The 22,816-nt window shown below is 41.6% G+C and overlaps 1 protein-coding gene across 1 annotated transcript; it reads right to left on the bottom strand.

Annotated features, from left to right (window-relative positions):
- Window positions 1-4,606: 4,606 nt before the first annotated feature.
- Window positions 4,607-18,656, bottom strand: Cct4 (chaperonin containing TCP1 subunit 4). The gene is made up of 14 exons (XM_048435537.3): window positions 18,395-18,656; window positions 16,054-16,106; window positions 15,108-15,197; window positions 13,366-13,474; window positions 12,630-12,772; window positions 11,169-11,290; window positions 10,588-10,720; window positions 8,791-8,930; window positions 7,390-7,486; window positions 6,971-7,081; window positions 6,762-6,892; window positions 5,995-6,229; window positions 5,258-5,371; window positions 4,607-4,805 (listed from the first exon to the last, which is right to left on the bottom strand). The coding sequence occupies exons 1-14, from the start codon at window positions 18,519-18,521 to the stop codon at window positions 4,791-4,793; spliced, it is 1,620 nt and encodes a 539-aa protein (XP_048291494.1). The 5' UTR covers window positions 18,522-18,656; the 3' UTR covers window positions 4,607-4,790.
- Between the last annotated feature and the right edge of the window lie 4,160 nt (window positions 18,657-22,816).

The following is a 22,816-nucleotide window of genomic DNA, read 5'->3' as shown; positions in this document are numbered from 1 at the left end:
TTACTTTTATGTATATGGCTGTTTTGGCTGCATGTATATTTATGCACCACATTCATGCCTGGTACCCATGGAGGTCAGAGGAGGGAACTGGATTCCCTGGAACTGGAGTTATAGATGGTGTGAACCACTATGTTGGTACTGGGAAACAAAGCCAGGTCCTCTGCAAGAGTAACGAGAGGAAGTGCTCTTAACCACTGAGCCTTCTCTCCAGTCCCATGTCTTTTTATAAACTGTGTGATTAACTTATAGGGTGGATCAGAACCATCTCTATCATATAGATACAACAAGAAGCACCCCCAAAGAGAGCACACAACTAGAAGAAAACCAACATCTGGAGTGATGGCCTGGATTAACAGTCTCCGGTCAACTGGGGTTGGGGCTGTAAGACTTTCTGGGCCAAATTTACTAGGGTAGCTTTGTGTTTTGGAAAAATGCATTAGCCCGAGTATGGATTGGCATCTTTAGCTTTGGTGTGAGGAACGTCTGTGGCACTGATAGGGACCAGGGGATCGATGATACAGTGGAGAAGAGACCACTGACATTTGTGCACTAGCCACGCAAATGTGCCATCACTGCAAGGATGGCAACTGTGACCACGATCTGTTGTTCTTTCCCTTCCATAGCACTTTCTTGCACTGAATAAACCTTCAGGATTCTTGGACAATTTGAAGATGAGTTGAGGCATGTGAAGCCTCAAAAGAACACGGATCTCCTGCTTGAAAAGGATTGAGCAATACATTAATAAATTGTGGTTATACTGGAGATTAATGAGTTACTTGAGAAATGGAACAGTTTAAAGACTGAGAGCTTGTATACTGTAATTTCATTCAGGTGGCACCAGGAGCCATTAAAGATTGTGATGTATCCAGACTTAGATTTACTATGACAGCAGTATGGCCGTGAACTAAAGGCCTAAACTGAGCAGCCTCAGTGAAGTGGTACAAGATGTTAAGGAAGCCTTAGTGCAGCACCAGCAACATCAGCATCACAGGGGATCTGTGACCTCTCTGGACCCGCTCAGACCAGTTAACTCAGCACCAGCAACAACAGCATCACCGGGGATCTGGAACCTCTTGGGGCTGCTCAGACCAGCTAACTCAGGATGTGCATTTTACAAGATTTCCCAGGGATTCGAAAGCACATTCAGGATAACTGATTTAGGGCTAACGAGGCACAAGCTTTTAATCCCAGCACTCAGAAGGTAAAGACAGACAGATATCTGTGAGTTTGAGGCCAGCCTGGTCTACATAGTGAGTTCCAGAACAGCCAGGGCTATGTAGAGATCCTGTCTCAAAATAAAATAACGAATTTAGAAAGAGGATTATCTGTGCTGAGAGGACAATCCACATTTGATCCTCACGAATTCTATATCCTCACTATATGTGAGGATATAGTATTCTCACGATACTATATCCTCACAAGGATATAGTATCATTTCTTAGTTCCTTCCAAAGATAGAAAAATAAAAATACCTCATCAAAATAAATGTTATTTCTTTTTGGAAGAGTGGAGGTGGAAGGCAGGGTCCCTCTTCATAGACCTGGTGGTTCTGAAACTCACTGTGTAGACCAGGGTGGCCTCTGCCTCCTGAGTTCTGGAATTAAAGGCCTGTGCACCACACGTGGCAGAAAAGCTATTTCTCATGAACTCCGCATGATTGTCTTGTATGTTGCTCCAGGGAAATGGCATCTGTGACACGGAGCACCTTTGCTTCTGAGCTGCTGTCATCAGTGAGTGTTCAACATGGTGCCGTACAATTTCCAAGACACACACACACACTGAAAATACCTTTCGTAAAAACAAAAAACAAAAAACAAACCCACCTCTATAGCCGGGTGGTGGTGGCGAACACCTTTAATTCCAGCACTTGGGAGGCAGAGGCAGGAGGATCTCTGTGAGTTCGAGGCCAGCATGGTCTCCAGTGGGAGATTTAGATAGCCAGGGCTACACAGAGAACCTGTCTCAAAAAACAAAAACAAAAATACCAAACCCTTGTTCTTAGAAAGTACTTTAAGACTACATTGAAACTGTGTAAAGTACACAAGACATTTTCCATGAAGATAGGGTCTACAGATTAATCCCCTAGAGGACAGGTGTGGTCCTGACCACACAGATAGTGCAAGGGTCACTAAGCTACTAAGCATGTCTGCTCCCAGCCTTTTGAAGGAAAACACAATATGCATCTCTCCCTTTGAAGGAACAGTTCTGTGTGATTTACATTCCTGATTTCTCTAGGCAAAGCAGGATAGAGCCAGGTGGGAATCCAAATACTGGAGAAGGGCAGTGTCTAGGAGATACCAGCCAGTCCCTTAAGAAGACATATAGAAAATGACATAATGTTATGACCACATGGCAATACATAGATTAATAGAAATGGGTTAAGATATAAGAGCTAGTTAGTAATAAGATGTAAAAGCTAACTAGTAATAAGCCTGAGCCACTGGCCAAACATTTATGATTAATATTAAGCCTCTGAGTGGTTATTTTAAAAGCTGCTGGGGACCAGGCAGGAGCCACATTGCACACACTTGCTTTCTAGGAGACAACATGAAAATGAACTTCCAGAGATCTCTACTATTGGGCCATCCCTTAGACCAGAATACTCTATAGGAAACCCAATCAGTACTACCCTAAAGAAAGACTGATGGGTAATGGCATGCTTCTTTTATTTCTGATTTGATGAGAAGCCTCCCATAGTCTCCAGTTTACAAATACCAAGCCCCCAGTCAGTGGTGCTATTTGAGTAGGTTTTTAAAAGGTGTGGCCTTGTAGTGTTCCTAGGGGAGGGAAGGCTTTGAGAGTTTAAAAGACTGGCACCACTGGCCTTTACTGTTTTGTACTTGTTCAAAATGTAAGCCCTCAGCTTCCGTATCTGCTTTGCACTGTGGACTTTTTAAAAATTGTAATTAGTATTTGGCAGCTGTGGGGGCAGAACATCACAGGTGTCTGTTGAGTGCAGAACATCACAGGTGTCTGGTGAGTGCTCTGCTCTGCAGACATCATGGTGGTAGGGGTAAACTAACAGCTGTGCTTGGAGAGGACCTGGTGACAGGTTCCCTGCTGGGTGGCATAAGTTTGAAAAGAACTCTCACCCTAAATTCCTGGTAGTGGAGGATACTATTGTCAATGAGATGGAAGACACTTTCAGGTAGTTTCTAAACAGGGACGACACTGGCATCACTCTCACCAAGTATATAGCAGAGATGTTTCTTCGGCATGCCCTTGACGCCTACCAGTGCTCCATCCTGCGTGCTGGTGCTCCTGAGCCATCAACCCCCTCTCACTACCAGGCCTCTCCCAGTTTGCCATCCTTTATTTAAGTTTCAAGCCTTGGTTTCCAGCCACTCCCTCTTCACTGAGCAGCTCCTAAGCTGCTGGGATTCTGCTTTTCAGATCCAGGCTGGTTAGGGAGAGAAAACCCAACCATCTTCTCTTTCCACACCCTCCTCCTTGGGCTGTTACAGTGTCATTCCTGAAATTAAAGGAATAGTCTCTCCCCCCAAAAATTAGTATTCACGTTTTGCCTGCATGTATGTGTACTATGTGCACACACGGTGCCTATAAAGGCCAGAATGCGAACATACCTCCTGGAGCTGGAGTTAGGAAAGGCTGTGAACCACTATTTGCTGGTAGCTAAACCTAGGTCCTCTGCAAGAACAGCATCTCTTTAGCCTCACCACTCTGGACTTTTTAAAAAATTTATTTTTCTGTGGATTGTTTTGCCTGTGTCTGTATAAACGTGATGGATCCCCTGTAACTGAAGGTACAATAGCAAGCTGCCCTGTGAGTGCTGGGAACTGAACCTGGTGATGAGGCATCATTCCAGCCCTGTTCCCTCCCTCCACCCCATGGACTCAATCCTTTGGAATTATAAGTCCATAATAAACTTTTTTTTTTCCTATAAATTGCCTTGGTCATGGTGTATTACCACAGTAATAGAAAAAAGTAATACTGGAGTTCACAGAAAAACTTACATCTAGGGGTCATCAAGATAGTCTGACAACTTGAATTTGATTGCTGAAACCCACTTGGTTAGGAAAACTAATTTTTCAAGCTGTCCTCTTATAATCAAGTATGCTTCTCCCAAAAAGACACAATTACAAAAACCTTACATCTGGCTGCTGTAATCTCAGCATCCAAGAGGTTGAGGTGGGAGGATGAGGAACTGAGATCGTTCCCTGTGATGTGACAGACAGTTCCAGACATAGCTATATGAGACACTATCTCAAAAATAAAACAACAGTCCAAACCAGAGTAGAGGAAGCAGCTCAAGTTGGTAGAATTCTTGCCTCGTATGCACAAAGCCCTGGGTTCCATGCTCAGTACTGGGAGGGGGCGGGGGGAAGCACTAGCGTGCATACCTGTTAATTCTAGCATTTGGATGGTGGAGGCACAAGATCAAATGTTCAAGGTCATATTAATAGTGAGTTCTACACTGGCCTAGGATATAACACAACCATAAATGAACAAGAAAGTTAATACTAAGGATTAAGACATAGTAAGATTTAACTTAACGTAAAGATTAAATTTTGAGGGGTATAGTTTGCCTATAGGCTTTCCACCCAAAATACCAAAACCAATATAATTTGGGAGTGACAAATTAATATGCAGTCTGAACCAAATATTTAATATTTTCATTCAATTGTTTCAATACAATTTCAAAGAAATGCCAACTGGGAGACAATATCAAAAAAACTCTGAAGAAGCAAGCTTCCAGACATGGACACCAAGGTGGTCATCTCCATTCTAGTCACAGTCCACATGCTCCCAGCCAATCAGCCTTATCCAGATTATCGAGTATTTACCTGATAAGAGAGAGAAAGAAAAATAACAGGCTTCAAAACTTGTAATGACATAAAATGTTGTATCGTGTTTAAGGTAATTAAATTTTCTCTCATTTTTACAGATAAGAAAATTAAGTTATGAATTGTTATCATTTTAGTGGGCAGCACACTTTTTTTTAAAAAAAGAATTAGAAATATAACACTACCATTTTTATTTATTTATTATGTATACAATATTCTGTCTGTGTGTAAGTCTGCAGGCCAGAAGAGGGCACTAGACCCCATTACAGATGGTTGTGAGCCACCATGTGGTTGCCGGGAATTGAACTCAGGACCTTTGGAAGAGCAGGCAATGCTCTTAACCACTGAGTCATCTCTCCAGCCCCTGGGCAGCACACTTTTAAGCATAAAAATAAAACTTACAAGGGTGCCCTTTTGACCTCCCAGGGAATTGTCAACCCCTATCTGCTTACCACATCATCAATTTTCAGAATGCTCCGGACTGTTTCAGTGGCTAGGGTCAAAGCACTGACTGACACCAACAGAGGCTGGACGACCATTTCCTCTAAAATGTTGGAAATTCCACCCTGTAGAGAGGCAGACACTTTCAGTGTTTGACCACACATAAACAAACCTGGAAGTGACATTCTTTGGAGCCTTGCACACTCAAGAACTAGGATCTAGGCTCATTATTTCCCTATCATGTACTGTCTTCTCAATCAAACAATTAGTAAGGGTCAGCTGTCACTCTCCTGTATTTTCCTGGCATGCTAACGGGGATGTTTAAAGAGGAAAAAAAAAAAAATCACACTCACATGTGCCTAACTAGTGTCCCCACAAAAGACCGATCACATGCTGTATCTTTATAGCTAAGGAAATTAAAGATCAGACTAACTTTCTACAAGTTAGCAAATGGCGGTTACTGAATGCTATTTCCCATGGTATCATTTTTATTCTGAAAGATATATTAGTATCTTTCCAGGTTTCAATTCAGAATTATACTACTTGTTTTTTGGTCTGCTTTTTAAGACAAGGTTTCTTTGTGTAGCCGTGGCTAACCTAGAACTTGCTCTGTAGACCAGGCTGGGATTAAAAGCATGCACAAAAATCACACTACTTTTAACTACAAAGCCTTTCAACCAACCAATAATGACAAAATGATAAATGTTTCTTTTCACAAACCCTCTCTCCAACAACAAGCATAAATTACCTTTCGGACATTAATGCCTGTAGTTTTTTCTCCTTGGGCATGCCGGTTTCTTAGTTCTGTTACTGTAGAAATGGGATTCAGGCCAGCATTTTCAGCTAGTGTAGAGGGAATGACTTCCATAGCATCTGCGAAGGCACGAACACAGTAGGATTCCATACCACTCAGGGTTCGTGAGTACTCAGTCAGTCTTAGGGCCAACTCTATTTCTGGAGCACCACCGCCTGCAATAAGAGCTCTGAAATTCACAAATATTTTTTAGCATATTTTTACCCCAAAAGAAGCTATTTAAATAACAATTTATCATTTAACTTTAAAAAGCTAAAATATAGCAGTTTAGCTGTCTTTTAAAGGTAGGGTATCATGTATTCAGGCTAGCCTGGGACTTGTACTAACTGGAGGTAGAAACAGAACCTTTGATTCACCTTCATCTCTTAAGTGCTAGGATTATATAGGTATGCCCCACCACACACAGTTTAAGCAGTGCTCAGTGGGGTTTGAACCCAGGTCTTTGCACAACTAGGAAGTACTATAAACCGAACAACTATATCCCAGGCCCTCAAACGAGTCTTCAAAATACCCAGGGTCAGCAAGATGCTCAGCAGGTAAAATGCCTGACAACCAACCAAAGCTTGGTCCCCGGAACCTTCATGATGGAAGGAAAGAAGAGATCTCTCAACTTGTTCTCGATATACATGCCGTATTGTGCCTACAAGTCTACACGCCCCCCCCCAGAATAAATGTAATCAAAATTCAAAAACTGTTATTACCTCTTCTTTACTAGGCAGCGAATAACACAGAGAGCATCATGAATGGAGCGCTCAGCTTCTTCAATCACCAGTTTGTTAGAACCACGTACAACAATTGTAACTGTTTTGCCTGGGCTTGTACAACCTGTAATCTTTAGTGAACAAATTACAAATTAGGTAATGGGGGGAGAGAGAAGAAAAATAATAAAACTTAACTGTAATACTGTTACCTTGAACAGTTTCCCAGAACCATTTAAACTGACTTCCTCTGCTAACTCAGCAGAACCCAGCATGTCAGTAGTGAACTGGTCAATATGAGCAACTGGTTTGGTTCCAATTGTCTGTGAAAAGATAATACATCCACAAGTCAAGACAACATTGCTGGAGATAGAACTCAATAGTAGAACAAGCACTTGTCTGGTATATTATTCAAAGCACTAGACCCAATATTCAGCATGCAAAACAAACAAACAAAAAAACACCACCGTTGGGGCTCCTCTAGAGGAGCCATATGGCAATTCATAGACCCATATTAAGTTTAGTAGGCCTCTGAGGGTGCCATGTGGTACATAGACATACATGCAGCACTCAAAATAACCATACCTACAATACATGCAAATGAACATTTTTACATACATTACTATTTTACCTTACAAATGAACTCAATGTCTTCTCTTTCAATATCCTTAACCACCATAATCTTCATCTTATTCAGAAAATGTAATGCAAGATCACTAAGCGCATCTCTGAAATAAAGTGTTATGTTAGATTAAAGAATTTTATTATTTTGTAGTTAACATTTTAATTTTACTGCTATTCAAATGGTCAATTATGAGAGAAAACACTTTTGATATTCATTTAAAAGTTCAAAGTTCTCTTTTTGAGACAAAGTCTCCTTATGTACCCTGTTCTGCCTGGAACTCAGAATCTGCCTACCTCTGCCTCCTAAGTGCTAGGATCAAAGGCTTGTGCCATTACACCCAGCAGAAGTTCAAAATTCTGAAGGTTTCTAATTTTACCAGGACTTATTATAACACAAAACTATATAACAAGTAATTACATCACGATTCTTAACAAATGAGCATTTTGTTGAGTGAACATTAGTAATAACTCTACATATTAGGCATGACTAATTCCCACAAATGAGCGGAAACAATCCTAGAACTAGTGGTCATGTGATGCTAGCAAGAAAGATAAAGGAATCTATGTCCCCATGGTACCTTCTGGCATAATTCATCAGTGCAAATGGAAATGTGTCTATTTACTTAAAAAGCAAAATAAAATCCAGAAGAGGAAAAAAAAAAAGAGCTCAAATTTGAGAATTCTATTATCTATGGCCCACTACTGTTAGGAGTATTGGCACTTGATTCCACATCCAGTTTATGTCATGCTGGGGATCAAACCAGGGCTTTGTGTACATAAGCAAACACTAGTGATTCAACTATACTTCTAGCCTCAACCAGTTAGTTTTTAGAACAAATAGCTCTTTAAAAGCTATGTCATGCTTGTTTTACTTGTGGCTGCTTTTTTACATTTATGTGTATGAGAGCTTTGCCTGTTGTCCATGGCTTTCAGAAGAGGGCTTGACACCCTGGAACTGGAGTTCTATGTGACGCCATGTGGATGCTGGGAACCAAACCTGAGTCCCAGAGCAGTAAGTGAGCTCAAAAACAAAACAAAACAAACATACAAACAAAAAACCCAGCCTCTCTCTAATCTTTTTTCATTTTTTTAAAAAGGCCTTACTCCATCCTAGACTGGCCTGACTCACAGCAATCCTTTGGCCTTAGCCTTCTGAGTACTGGGATTACAGGTATGAACAACTATGCTCAATCTTCATTTTCTTAAAATCTAGAAAAATTTCATAGCGGCCTTATAAACTCTAGTTCCATGGCATTCATCACTTTCTTCAGATCTCCAAGGGCTCCTGTACACATGTGGTGTACACACTCAGGCACACACAAATATATAAAATATTGTTTTAAAAGATTACTGTAGGAATCACAAATCAATTATAAATTCAGGGATAAGAAAATAAATAGTCCCTGACCTTAGGATAGACTTCTGAATGAGAAGGACATTGCACCCTGTTTTCTTTATCTGCTTCACCAAGTTTAAAATATAGGCTCTTTCTTCTCGAAGCACTCGATCCATCTGGGCATAGTCAGATACTACTATCTGATTATCCATCTGATCAGAACAAGAATACAAATAATTATTTAAAGCAAGAGATTCTAATAGAAAGTAAAAGACCAACCCACACCAAACAGTTAAATAGGCATGCACAGAAAAAGGTCTAAAACAATATATATATAAAAGGCTGGTTCTATTTATTTTTAGATTTTTTTTTTTTGAGACAGAGTTTCTCAGTATAGTCCAAGCCATCCAGGAAATCAAGAGTGCTAGGATTAAAGGTGTGCGCCACCTGGCTAAAGCTGCTTTTTTTTTTAAAAAACAAATTTTTAAGCATACTCATTACCGATTTTTGTATGTTTGAAGGACAAAGTCTTATCATGTAGCTCAGGCTGACCTTGAATTCAACATCCAGTCACCTCCAAGGGCTGGGATTATAGGTGTGATAGGTGTGCATGACCACAGCAGGCTCTACTGCCTGAAACTTTTTTCTTAAAATTTTATTTATGATGTACATATTGCTCCATCTGTGGGCCAGAAGAGGATGCCATCTCACTACAAATGGCTATGAGCTACCATGTGGTTGCTGAGAAGTGAACTCAGGACCTCTGAAAGAGGAACCAGCACTTTGAGCCATCTCTCCAGCTTGTCTGAAACTTTTTTGCAAGTATATCTTTGATGACTGACAAATGCAAAATGGTTACTCTTCCCCAATATAAAATTTTTCTATCTATCTTATGTGTTATAAAAACAATTTTGATTTCTTCTTTTTACTTTCTAGCTTGCCAATATCATATGTATCACAGAAACAATTTCAACTGTATCCTTTAACTCTATGACTTGGGACAGACCTAGACACGATGGTCCATATGTTAATACCAGCAGGTAGGAGAGGCAGAGGCAGGTGGATCTCTGTAGATTTGAGGTCAGCAACATCTATATAATGAGTTCTAGAAAGAGGAAGAGTGGGAGGAAAGGAAGAAAGGGAGGGGGAGGGAGAAATAGACAGATAAACAGACCCTGTCTCAAACTGACAAAAAAACCAAGAAAAGCCTTATCAATGTTAGAAACTACTGCCAGGCGGTGCATGCCTTTAATCCCAGCACTTGGGAGGCAGAGGCAGGTGGATGGATCTCTGTGAGTTCAAGGCCAGCCTGGTCTACAGAGCTAATTCCAGGACAGGCCCCAAAGCTACAGAGAAACACTGTATTGAAAAACCAAGACAGAAGAAAAAAAAAAGAAATTAACCATTAATTTTTGTATGGCCTCAACCTTTTTGAGAAAACAAATACCGAACAATACACCTATAAGTTAGGAAAACAAAACAAATTTGAGGGACAAACACTCCTTTTAGAGAATTATACTAATACAGGGATATCTTAAGAATGAAGTCATTTTTACAGTTTGGCTATCAAGTTAGTCTAAGGTTTACTTGCACACAAAAATAAAATCCCTATGGGCTCCAGTAAGTGGTGTCTCAGCGTCCTGAAAGCTGCACACAATCTGAAACCACAAGGAATGAATACGACATACACACGGTCTTGTCTGTGATAGTACTTGTAGCTGCAACCATTTTTATTTTTGTCTCCATTTTATTAATTCTTTTTGAGTTCTACATTTTAAAGACATCACTAATACAGTATTTTCAATTTTTATCTTTAAGAACATATCTTATTAAGAAGTTACAACAGGAACCAACTTGGATTTTACTTACATCTGTTTTAGGAGCAGATAAGCAAAACTGAATAAGCCCAATTTTGGCCTTCTCAACTCTCGAGATGCCAGAATTTGCCACTTTCTGGGTGAGAACGAGCCCTTCGACCAGCTCACAGTCATCTATTGTCCCCCTAGGAAAAACAATCAGAACAATGAAAAGTACTTCGGTTTCATTCTCAGAGCCCATTCTCAGAACACACTCCCACCCCACCATACGGGAGTAAACGCAAATCCTTGAGATTACCATACCAAAAAAGTTTAAGCCAGCAAATGTTTCCTAATTTTTACTCTTAAAGAAGTTATTTTTCACTCATGTTATATCCACTGGTCCAGGAAGGTGATCGGCCTAAGGATCTATTTGTTGTGCTTTGTTTTTAAGAGTTCTGAGACAGAACCTCATTCTAGCTCAGACTGACATGGCACTCACTATATTATAGTCCAGGCTGGCCTGAACTCACAGGTGTCCTCCCACCCAAGCTTCCCAAGTGCTAGGATTTTATGTCTAAATCACCACACCCAGCTTTTCCCTGAAAGTAATCTGGTTTGGGAAACACTGGAATTGAAATTAGAGATGCTTACCCAAGCTTCTTCACTATTTTAATATCTCTAAGATCTACACTGGTAGCTGTGGCTGGGTCAATCACTTTCATCACCGCATTGACACTCATTGGAGAGAGTAGACTTGAATACTGAGAGACGACCTAGATTTAAAACAGAAAGTTACTTTCAGAGACACAGTAATTAAAAAGACAAAACAACCAAACAATCTTGGATTTGCAAGGGCTTGTTACCACCTATTTAGATACAGTAGCTAGAGGATACCCAGAGGAGACCCCCCTCCACAAGGTTAAATGGTTAAAGATGTCCCCCCCACCCCCGCAAGGCTGAAGAGTTGGCTGAGTTAGGAGAACTAGCTTCTCTTCCAAAGGAATGGTTCAATTGTCAGCACCCACATGGCAGTTCACAACTGGCTCTAACACCTGTTTCAAGAGATCTAATGTCTTCACTTGGACATACGTGCAGACAAAACACCAATGTACTTAAAATACAAATAATTTTTTTTTAAAAAGACACTGTTGTTACTGTGTTCTATATACCATTTAGATTTGTAACTAGAGGAAATGAATGCAAAAAAATGAATTGTACTAGGAGAGCAGATGGTAACATAAAAATTTTTTATTAAAATTCTTGCTTATAAATTTTAAAAAATTATATGTATGGGTATTTTCCTCTTCAACCTCGACCTTTAAATTTTTATTATTTCACCTGAAGTTTCCCCCAAATTTTGTTCCATCATTATTTTAAATTTTATAGGTTAAAAAAAGTTGCATACACATAAAGAGCTGGCTAGTATGGATGGGCAATCCATGTTGAGTTCAAATATGGCAGCCTTTGATTTGCAGATGGGAAGTTCCCAACCTTCCCAATAGCATTTCAAAACCTAGGACTTAGCTTTACCAAAAAGTGTGAAAATGTAGTAAAAGAAAAACTAGAAACAGATATGGCACCTACAACAAACTCCTTTTTTTGGGTGGTGGCGGGGTTTAGAGACAGGGCTTCTCTGTGTAGCTCTGGCTGTCCTGGAACTTAAGAGACCAGGCTGGCCTTGAACTGGCAAAGATTTACCTGTCACTGCCTCCCAAGTGCTAGGATTAAAGGCACCTGCCAACCACTGCCCAGAGAATCTTCTAATTCTTTTGTTAACATTATTGATCATTTTACCTCAATCTTAAAACCAATTCAGCTACAGAAACTATTATGACCCAGTTTTTTTGGATATATTATACATACAGTGTTCTGGACATCTGCAACCCAGAAGAGAGAACCAGATCTCATTATGGATGGTTGTGAGCCACCATGTGGTTGCTGGGAATTGAACTCAGAATCTCTGGAAGAGCAGCCAGTTTTCTTAATCTCTGAGCCATCTCTCCAGCCCCACCCAGTTGTTCTTGAGGCAATGTTAGATACAGTACAGCATTCATGACAATACCATAACACATCTTTAGCTGTAATTTAATTGTTCCTTAGTGATAGTCTCACCTTTGAATTCAGTGAAGTGGTTGCGCTATTTAACAAAGTTTCTCTGTCGCTCAGCTGCACAGGTCGAGACATGTCAGTAAGGATTTCAAGACCCTTTTCCAAAGCTTTTTGGAATGATTCAGAAATGATGGTTGGATGGATACCTGTCATTTATGAACCAAGTTAATTATGACAAACTACCATGCCATATTTTAAAATGTTTTACTCATTAAAATGTCAAAGTAATTTAAAACTTTCCCTTCCTCCTTTGTCCTCAGGCTGACCCCAGGGCCTCCAGCACGCTAGGCAAATATAAAACTACTACACTCTACTAATTTATAATTCAATTGTAAAGAGAATGGCTAAATAACTGCTGGTTATGGACAGCAGTTAACTTCTGTTTGTTCTACTTGAAACAGATCAATACATTTTTATGTAAAATTAAAGCAGGGTGACCAGAGAGTTGTTATATGATTAAATACTACTTATCAAAGTAAGTAAGAGTTCTATTTTCTCATCTAAGACATCTTTGTAAGTCTTAGACTAGTAATACTACTATCATTTATTTCTGAAAAGCAGAAGTCTATTTCTACAAAGGGAAGTCTTGCAAATCAAAAGCAAAATAAAAATTCTTGATAAAAAAGTAGTTACTTCAAATTAAATATTAAATTCCACATTACTTAATAACCCGGTTTTTACGCATTTTGCCTTTAAAAAAACGTTAGTCATTCTTAGTAAGCAAGCATATTCTACATACCTTTCTGCAGAAGCTTGGTACAGGAGTCTAAGAGAGAGCCAGCAATGATGACAACTGAGGTGGTACCATCCCCTGCTTCTATGTCTTGAGCTTTAGACAGCTCCACCAGCTATATAAACAGAACAAGCCAAGATGCTGAGAAATGAGAACCCAGCAACATCTAACTCAAACTACCACACCAATGTCACCAACACAGAATTACAAAATTCAATACATTCCTGACATCTGATTTTTAGTTTACTTTGGGCTTCATTTAAAGATAAACTGTTCTAGGGCTGGAGAGATGGCTCCACAGTTAAGAGCACTGGCTGCTCTTCCAGAAGACCCAGGTTCAAATCCCAGCACCCACATGGCAGCTCACAACTGTTTGTAACTCCAGTTCCAGGGGATCTGATACCTTCATACCAATGCACATAAAATAAAGTTAAATAAATTATAAAAAAAATTAAGATAAACTGTTCTATTTGTAGTACACAAAATTATTCTTATAATGGTCTCTGGTTTAGATTGTGGATTGTACAGAGAAGTTCTCAGAAAATTCTCTTTAAAGTCCTATCCAAAAGCATCAATACTTAGGGCTGGTGATGTGCCTCAGTTGCAAGAGTGCTTGCCCAGCACCCCTGAAGCCCTGGGTTTGAGCCCCAAACCAGCATAACGAAGGTGTGGTGGTGCACATTTAATTCCAAGACCTAGGAGGCAGATCAAGTTCAAGGCTTTCCTTTGCTACACAGCCAGTTCCTGACTAGTCTAGGCCAAAAAAGATACTCCTTCTTAAAAAATGCAGTAAGGTCTCATAGGTATCTTACATAGATGGAGAGCGTATGAAGTCATTCCACGTGGGAGTATAAACACCTTTGCCAAGTTTTTCTCAAGTGATCACAGGTAAGCACAATCTTACCCATTTCCAAGTCATGTTTAAGTAACGGACCTTTCCTGAAGCAGGGTTCTATGTTGTCTTTAACAGGCTCTAATGATCCTCCTGACTCACAACTAAAGCACTTAAGATTACAGGAACTCATCGCTGTGCCAACAGTATGTTTTAACAGATAGCAATTCTTAAAGTACATTTTTGTAAACGCAACTTCTTGCCGTAAGGCTAACTGTGACTCTTGAATTATTACTTTTTAATAAACACCAGTGAAAACTAACATGATCTGATGTGACTAAAATGATTTTATTTTGTAGGAACTGTGGGTGTAGCTCAGTATTACAGTGCTTGGTGAGCATCTACAATGCCATGGGTTCAATCTACAGCACAGAATAAGCAAACAAAATTAATTCTCTTATAGGACACCTCATTCTCAAAAAACTATCTTAAAAATGCATATTTTTAGTAAAGACAAAAAGTTTTCGCTAGGCGGTGGTGGCACACGCCTTTAATCCCAGCACTTGGGGGGGGGGGGGCAGAGGCAGGCAGATCTCTGTGAGTTCAAGACTTATCTACAAGAGCTAGTTCCAGGACAGGTTCCAAAGCTATAGAGAAACCCTGTCTCAAAAACAAAACAAAACAAAACAAACAAACAAAAAACAGAAAACAAAACTCCCTGTTTAAATAGTATACATTTCAACTCCATTAAATATTATACAAATACAGTTAAAAACAAACCACTTAACCAGATAGCACATGCCCATAACTGCAGTACTCAAGAGGATGAAAGCTGAACTGCTGCCAAATTCAAGGCTAGCCTGAGCTATACAATGAACATCCTGTCTCAGAAAACAAACCACATATTTACACTTACCATTCTGGCTGCTGGGTGCAATACTTGCATTTGTTTCAGAATGGTGGCACCATCATTTGTAATAGTCACATCACCTTTTCCATCTTGAATCTAGAAAATTTGTTTTTGAGAACTTTAATCCACTACTCTACAAGCACTATTCCATTTACTATTACAAACAAGTTAATGTATGCATATTGCTTAATTTAAAAATCTTTCGTTTCATTAGTATAACAATATAAGAACATTCAGTTTCTATCCAACTTTTGCAAAAAAAGTAACTAGCTCTGTTGGGTTACTTTATTATTATTATTATTATTGTGTGTGTGTGTGTGTGTGTATGTACACATCTGAGGGCAGTGCTCAGAGACCAGAGGTGTCAGATCTACCTCTTAAATTTGAGGATACATCAATCCAAAGTTATTACACTGTATTTGTTTTATACTGCCAGTCAATTAAGAATAAGAAGTTTGGGTCCAAGAACTAGAAGAAAGGCGGCAGGGAGGGGATCATGGGGGTGGGGGCGAGGACAGTCTGAAAAGTTGAATGGGGCATGGCAGTTCATACTTGTAACCCTAGCACCTGGAGGCTGTTCAGGCTTCAAAATAAAGGAATAAATAAAGAGCCAAGTATGGCGGTACAAGCCTGTGATGCCTACACTTGAAGCAGAGGCAGGAGGATCAAGGGACAGTCTCAGATATTTAAGACTGACTCAAATAACAAACAACTCGAAAGGAATTAAACTATATAGTTAAATGCTATCTACGTAATCCCTCCTTTTAATGAATTCTAACACTTTGAAGGGATTTGAGGAGGGAGAAGGGGCAGCACATGTAAGGGTTCCAACTTAGGGCCTTGTTCCATATAGGCAAGCGCACTACCATTTGCCAGCCCCAGACAGCACAAACTTTCATCAGACCTCAGAACGTAAACAGGAGCTCTCAAGAACTTTTTCATTCATTCATACCATTTTGTCCATTCCTTTAGGTCCAAGGCTTGTCCTAATGGCATCAGCAACCGCTGTTAAATAGAAGAAAAACAGAAACCAAGACTTAAAAGAGCAAAGTGCTTTGTTTCAAATTTGTCCTACAGATTATGGTATAAACTAGAACACTTCACATGTGTTATGCCTATGCCTGTGAGATTCAAACTGGCACAACCTAGTCTTATGTTCTGAGAGTTTTATTTCCTTTATTGGTTAGAACAGGACCAGCAGCAAGGGAACAGTTAGACAGCCTAACACAACACACAACTCACTCATCTGCTCTTTCTCTCCCACAAGAACATAAACTGCTGGAAACACATTTGTAGGGCCCATAGTCTAATAAATTTTCTGTATTCCACAACTAGTATGCTTTTTGCCTGTATCAGGTAAAGAGTAAAGAATTTAACAGAAAATACGGAGTATAAACGGTAATATGTCTTATGTATTTCATGACTTTGGTCTAGCAGTCATTATCAATTTCAGGTGATCTTAGCGGACCGGCTTCAAGATACTCACTACCGAAAGAAACAGTATTTCAGACTCTATATTTCTAGAATGCTAATCTGTAGCACAAGCTAAGTACAAGACAGAGACTGTTAAATGATTCATACTGAGCTACCAGTATTTTGTGTCTGTGCAACTTTCCTCATCATTAGCAGGTATTATTGTCTTTATTTGAGGTCAAGGGGATAGTTAACCAGGTAACACCAAAATAAACTAGTGCCCAGAACTAAACTCAAGCTGTATCTGGCAGAAGCCTTTCTCACTTCCCAGGGTTTTGTTTTGGAAGAACTAGTTTGCCCTTTGCTCTTTGAATAACTAATTAGGTTCACAGGTTATTTGGGTGACCCCCACCTTCCTACGTGCATGGCTTCTCGTTTGTCTGTTTGAATTTTTTGGTGCACCTTGCCTTGGAACGGTGATGGTGTTGGACAGTTTCTGTCAACCTGACACAGTTAAAGACATCTCAGAGGGAACCTCAATTGAGAAAATGACAATTAAGACTGTGCTGCAGGCAAGTTTGTAGGAAATGCTCTTAATTAGTGATTGATGGAGGAGGGCCAAATCCACTGTGGATGGGACCATTTCCTGGACAGGTGGTCCTGAGTTCTGTTAAGAAAGTGGGTTGAGCAAACCTCGAGGAGAAAGCCAGTAAACAGCACTCCTTCACGGTCTCTGCATCAGCTCCTGCCTCTAGGTTCCTGCCATTTGAGTTCCCACCACGCCCTCCAAGTTAGTGTTGGTTGCCGTATTTCCTCACAGCAATAGAAACCGTAACTAGGACGTCACCTGAAGAGAATTTCTCATTTTGTAATACAGTTTCTCGGTCACTCAGATGGTCCTAGACTTTATTTTTCGACATCTCAATGATTCCGCCACCACTTAAGTAATTACTGAACTCGGTTTCCAGGTATGAGGTATTCTCTCCAAACTTCCCAGCGCCCATCTGATCAAACAGACTTCCTTTTATCCTCCTGCACGTCTTCTTGTTGCGGGGCTGGAGACTTGCAATGCCTGCGAGGTGTACTTTACACACCTTACCTTTCATCTTCCCAGCAACCCGACAAATGAACTGTTACCTCAGCCCACTTTAGGGGGTACTGGAAATAAAGCCACACATTTTCCAGGATCCCAAGTCCTTCAAGGTATGGATCTTTGCAAGTCCACTTCTCACACCCTGCCTCTTTCTCCAACCCAGACAACTACATTCCAGACATACCCAGGCTCTGTACCTAATTTTCCTTCCACGTTTCTTCTGTTTCTCTACATCCTTACAACTACAGAAAGCTCTCTTCCCCGAATTTGCAGTATGGGAACTACTTTGGTTCAGAATCTAAAGAACATAAGATAACAACACGCAAAGACTAAACTCAGGTCTGTCTGGTTTTCATCATGCGCGACGTGATAGCGCTCCACCTGACAGTTCAACGGAACACACCCAACTTACACTACTGTCCAAACAGTACCACTGAGCCAAGCAAAGCCCATTAAATGGCACTTTATAGACTATGGTTAAAAGAAAAAAAAATACTACGCCGTCTACCACTAGGCCTAACAGTCACGCTTTCGTTTGGAAGCTTCAGATCTCAAGATCACCGCCCTAGCCCTCATTTTTTGGGCTGCTGCTGTCCGCACCCACGTGACGCACACCGCAGACGCCCGCGGGAGAAAACTATGGAGCACCCAGACCCACGACGGGGCGTGTCCAAGGGCCTCCACGCTCACGGGTGGGAGCGCTTAGCACCAAGGAGCGCTCCCCAGGGCTGAACAACCCGCACCCCGGACCCGCACGGCCGCCGGGCCCGCCGGCGAGGGGCGATACCTTTGGCCGCGGAGATGTTGCTGAAGCGGATCTGGGCCGGCTTGTCGCGGTCCTGGTAGGCGCCTTTCCCGCGGGTGCCCGGCCCCGCGGCGGGCGCCCCACTTCTGGGAGCTACGTTCTCCGGCATGGCGACCTTGGCGACGTGGGCGCGGGTTCAGGAGGACCGATGGACACGGATTCCGGCCCGCTGCAGAGTAACGGTCTCTGGCCGCCGCCTCCTCCTGCACGAACCTTCCAGAAAGCGTCGCCGGCAGAGGAGGCGGAAGCCGAGAAAGGGGCCTTCGCCGCTCCTGGCTCAGGCGTGACGTAGGAGGCTGTCCGCGGCGCGCCGGGTGCGGGGCCTGCGCGCGGAGGTCCGGCCTGCGGGCTGCCCACCTGACCTTGGTTTGGGCGCCGCACGGGAGCGGGAGAGTTTATAGGCGTGGTTGGGGATTTGCTGTCTCCTCATCCCACCCTCCGCGGCTGGATGTGAGGCTTCTAGCTCATGCTGGTCGTGTTGACGAAGCCATGACAGCCCTGGCTTTGTTCCGGAGTGGGTGTGGTGCAGTCGGCTTTTTTTCTAGACGTCTAAATCTAAATTTTATTCCTAGTTTATTCACCTTGTAAAGGCATCGGAGGAGAGATTTGCAATGGGTAGATTCTCCCCTTTTGTTTTGTATTCATTTTGGCTACCCAGGGATATACATACACTGGTTAAATGGCACCGAATCTTAATAGTTGAGGAGTGGTGATGTCTGCCGAACAGCGTCCGCCTTCTTCCGTAAACATAGCCACCAACTCTTACGGAATATAAACGTCTAATAACCGATTAGCACTTAACTGCTAAACAAAGTGTGACGTCTTTACACCCTTTACCGTAGCTAGTCCTCATCATAATCTCACGAAATGGGTGCCATCGTCTTCGTGGATGATGAAGCTAAATCCCAAATTCAACCAGTAAGGCTATAGAAGCCAGTCCAGAGCCAAACTCTGTTCTTTAGGTAAGCTGCCAGGTTCCTATAACCACTATCATTGATTAAGGCAGTTCATATAGGTGATACTCATTCACTATTAGCTCACAATTAATTATTAAGAGCCCATAAGGTGCCAGATGCCCGGAGTAGGTTAAGGAAGAATTGCTTCATGGATTTAGCCCCTGCGATTAAGAGGGGCTTTTACATGCTTTCAGGCTATTAGGACTAAGAGATGAAGTTTCAAGCCTGCCCCTAGTGGAGACATCTTTTCCAAAGACCAGTTTACTCCTTGCAGCACACAAATACTCTACGGTTGTTGAAACAACTGGTGTAATATGAGGGAAACAGGCATTGGTACTGGTTTGAACGAGATGTCTCCCATAGTTTTAGACGTTTGGATGCTTGGTCCCCAGCTGGTAGCTCTGATGGAGAAACTTAGGAGGTTTAGCCTTTCTGGAATGACTATGTCACTGGGGGCGGAGTTTGTTTTGAAAGCTACCAGCCATTCCCAGTTTGCTGTCTGCTTCCAGTTTTTAGGGTGAGATGTGAGCTCTCTGCTGTTCCTGCTGCTATGCCCGACTGTGGCTAAGCTTCCCTGCAGTGCCAGCGATGGCCTCTTAGCCCTCTGGAACCATATCCTTTCCCCCTCAAAAACAAAACAAAACAAACAAACAAACAAACAAACCAACCTTGGCTCTATAAATTGCCTTGGTCATGGTGTTTTAGCACAGCGACAGAAAAGTAACCAACAAAGGCCCTCTGATGTCTCCTGGCCCTGGAAGCAGGAGCCAGAAGTGTTGTGCAAAAGGGGCCTTCACTATGCCTTCAGGAAGAAATGCAGAGACCAGGAACCAGGAAACTGAGTGAAGTCTGAGCAAATAAACCTCCTTATCTTCTTAAAAGGCCTTAGCTCAAACCCCTTTGTCATGTGTCACTTTTCTGAAATTTACAATTTGTCTAGTTAGCATATGGTTGTCTGGCTCCAACTATTTTTTTTTTGTTCTTCATTTTCTCCTGAAGTCTTCTACGTCGTGTAAAACTTAAATTTATGTTTTTCTTCATTTATCTGTTTTTGTTACAAAGTGACCCTGGTGACCCACTTGGGAGGCAGAGGCAGGTGAATCTCTGAGGCTTACTTGGTCTACAGAGTGAGTTCCAGGACAGCCAGGGATACACAGAGAAACCCTGTCTAAAAAAAAAAAAAAAAAGTTTTATCCAAGAACCCAAGATGACCAGAGGATTTTGTTCCTTCTTATTGGCCAAGTATAAAAATTGGCATTACATAGATTTCTGAACGTATATATTACCTAGTCCTTGTCCATCTTTCAGATGATTACCCTAGATTGCCACTCTTGCAATGCTACTTACAATAGCCTCAGCGCTACTGGTTCACACCTCCATGTGGAGACCTAGCTTTTCACCTGTGTCCATAACCTGCTCAAGCTAAGCTCGTTAATCTCTACTTCTAGGTACTAATTAGTAAAGAACCTAAGACACTGTACTCGAATTAATTTCTTTGCATGTGATTTTTTTTCTTACAAAAATATATGTTTTAAGGACAAGACCATTTATCTCTGTGTCCTCTGAAGCTTAGTAGAATGGCTAGCACAAGCTGTTGAGCGGCTGGCTGAGAGAAGAATAAACAGTAATAAAGGCAGAGTTGGAAAAGGTAGAGATGAGACCAGGCAGGGAGAGTTTATTGCAAAACCATGGGGTCCATGCATTTGCACTCTGTCAGTTCACATTACAAATATTATTTTTGTGTATATATGTGTGTGACAGGAAGGAGGAGGTTTGCATGTCCTGCATGTGTGGAAGTCAGAAAGCAACTTTATGGAGTCAGTTCTTTCGTTCTTTCCCACTCAGGTTATATTGTTTGTTGGCAAACACCTTTCTCTGTTGAGGCTCCTCACCAGCTCCAGTCAGTTTATATTTTTAAAAATTCACTTTATTTTATATGTATTTCTCCCGCGTGTGTGTATTTGCGTGCACCATATGCATGCTCAGTGCCCATGGAGGTCAGGAGAGGGCACTGGATTCCCCTGGGACTGGAGTTAAAGATGCTTGTGAACCACCATGAGGGTGCTGAGAATTGAACCTGGGTCCCCTTGCAAGAACAGCAAATGCTCTAAACCACTGATCCATCTCTTTAACCCCTTAGTTTACACTTTAAAAGGATTTATTTATTTATTTTTACATATGTGAGTGTTTTTCCAGCATGTATGTATGTGCAACACATATGTTCAGTGCCTGTGGAGGTCAGAAGAGGGTGTTGGAAGCTGTGGGGCTGGGTTACAGTAAGTGGCTGGGATCCATCTGTGTCGGTGCTGTCAATCAAACCTGAGCCCTTTGTGAGAGCAATGAGTGCTCTAAACTGCTGACCCAGCTCTCCAACTCCCAGTTTACATTTTGTTTCGTTTTTGTTTTTTTGAGACAGAGTTTCTCTGTGCAACAAGTCCTGACTGGCCTTGAACTCACAGCGATCTGTCTGCCTCTGCCTCCCAAGTGCTGGGATTAAAGGCATGTGCCACCACCGCCCACCAGTTTACATTTTTAATGTTTATAAAATTATTACTTGCTTGTCTAGAACCATTTGCTCACTTGGACTTAGAACAGCGTATTTGCCATAATGGAAGGGAGCTGTGCTTAGAAGGTTTTTGTAGGGTTTGAAGTTTCCCTGGAGTTGAGCTTCTGGGTCTTGTCTTAGTTGTTGCATTTGAAAATTCTCTTTATAGCCTGGTGCCAAGGCTTGCCATCTGCAATACCTGTGATTTGAAATTTGATAGAAGATAGCTGTAGTTTGAGCCTTTTGTTTGAAAAGCATTCTAAAATGCAGCTGGTGCCAACTTGCAGCAGCAGCTGTGGCAATAGCAGCCCCTGGTGGCAGAAGAACGAACTTCTTTTTTTTTTTCTCTCCTTTGATCTCTATACACTTATGGCGGCAGCTACTCATACACATATATGTATATACTCATACAGAGTAAATAAATGCTAAAAAAAACAGCTCTTGGCAGTCACTGAAGTGACAGAAACTTTATAGAAAATGGGTAAATAAGTAGGAATACAGGCAGCCAAAATATACCCAGGTAGGATTCACTCTCAAAATTAAGAAATGGGCCAGCCAGGCTGGAGAGGCGGCTCAGGGGTTGAGAGCACTCACTGCTCTTCCAGAGGACCCGGGTTCAGTTCCCAGCACCCACATCCGGTGGGTCACAGCCTCTTGTAGCTTCATTTCCAGCAGCTCCAAAGCGCTCTTCTGACTTTCTTGTGCACGTGCCTGAAGGTGGAGCACACACACACACACTGGGGAACATACACATAAAATGAATAAACAAATCTTTAGTGAAAAGAAAAGAAATGGAGCCAGGAGATGGCTCAGTGGGTAAAGGCACTTGCCGCCAAGCCTGACAAGTTCAGTCTCTGGGATTCACGTGGTAGAAGAGAACCCATTCTTGTAATTTGGTTTTTA

This window comes from Myodes glareolus, chromosome 8 (assembly GCF_982192425.1).
Source record: "Myodes glareolus chromosome 8, mMyoGla1.1, whole genome shotgun sequence".
NCBI classification, from domain to species: domain Eukaryota; kingdom Metazoa; phylum Chordata; class Mammalia; order Rodentia; family Cricetidae; genus Myodes; species Myodes glareolus.
The sequence above is the reverse complement of the archived record's forward strand: the minus strand, read 5'-3'. Positions and strand labels throughout refer to the sequence as shown.

Excerpts from the sequence above, each read along its gene's own strand:
- Cct4 (XM_048435537.3), bottom strand. The coding sequence starts at position 18,521 with ATGCCGGAGAACGTAGCTCCCAGAAGTGGGGCGCCCGCCGCGGGGCCG. Across the intron at positions 15,198-16,053 it reads CTAAAGGAATGGACAAAATG|ATTCAAGATGGAAAAGGTGA; the intron begins GTATGAATGAAT and ends CAAATTTTCTAG. Across the intron at positions 6,893-6,970 it reads GTTCTGGGAAACTGTTCAAG|ATTACAGGTTGTACAAGCCC; the intron begins GTAACAGTATTA and ends TGTTCACTAAAG.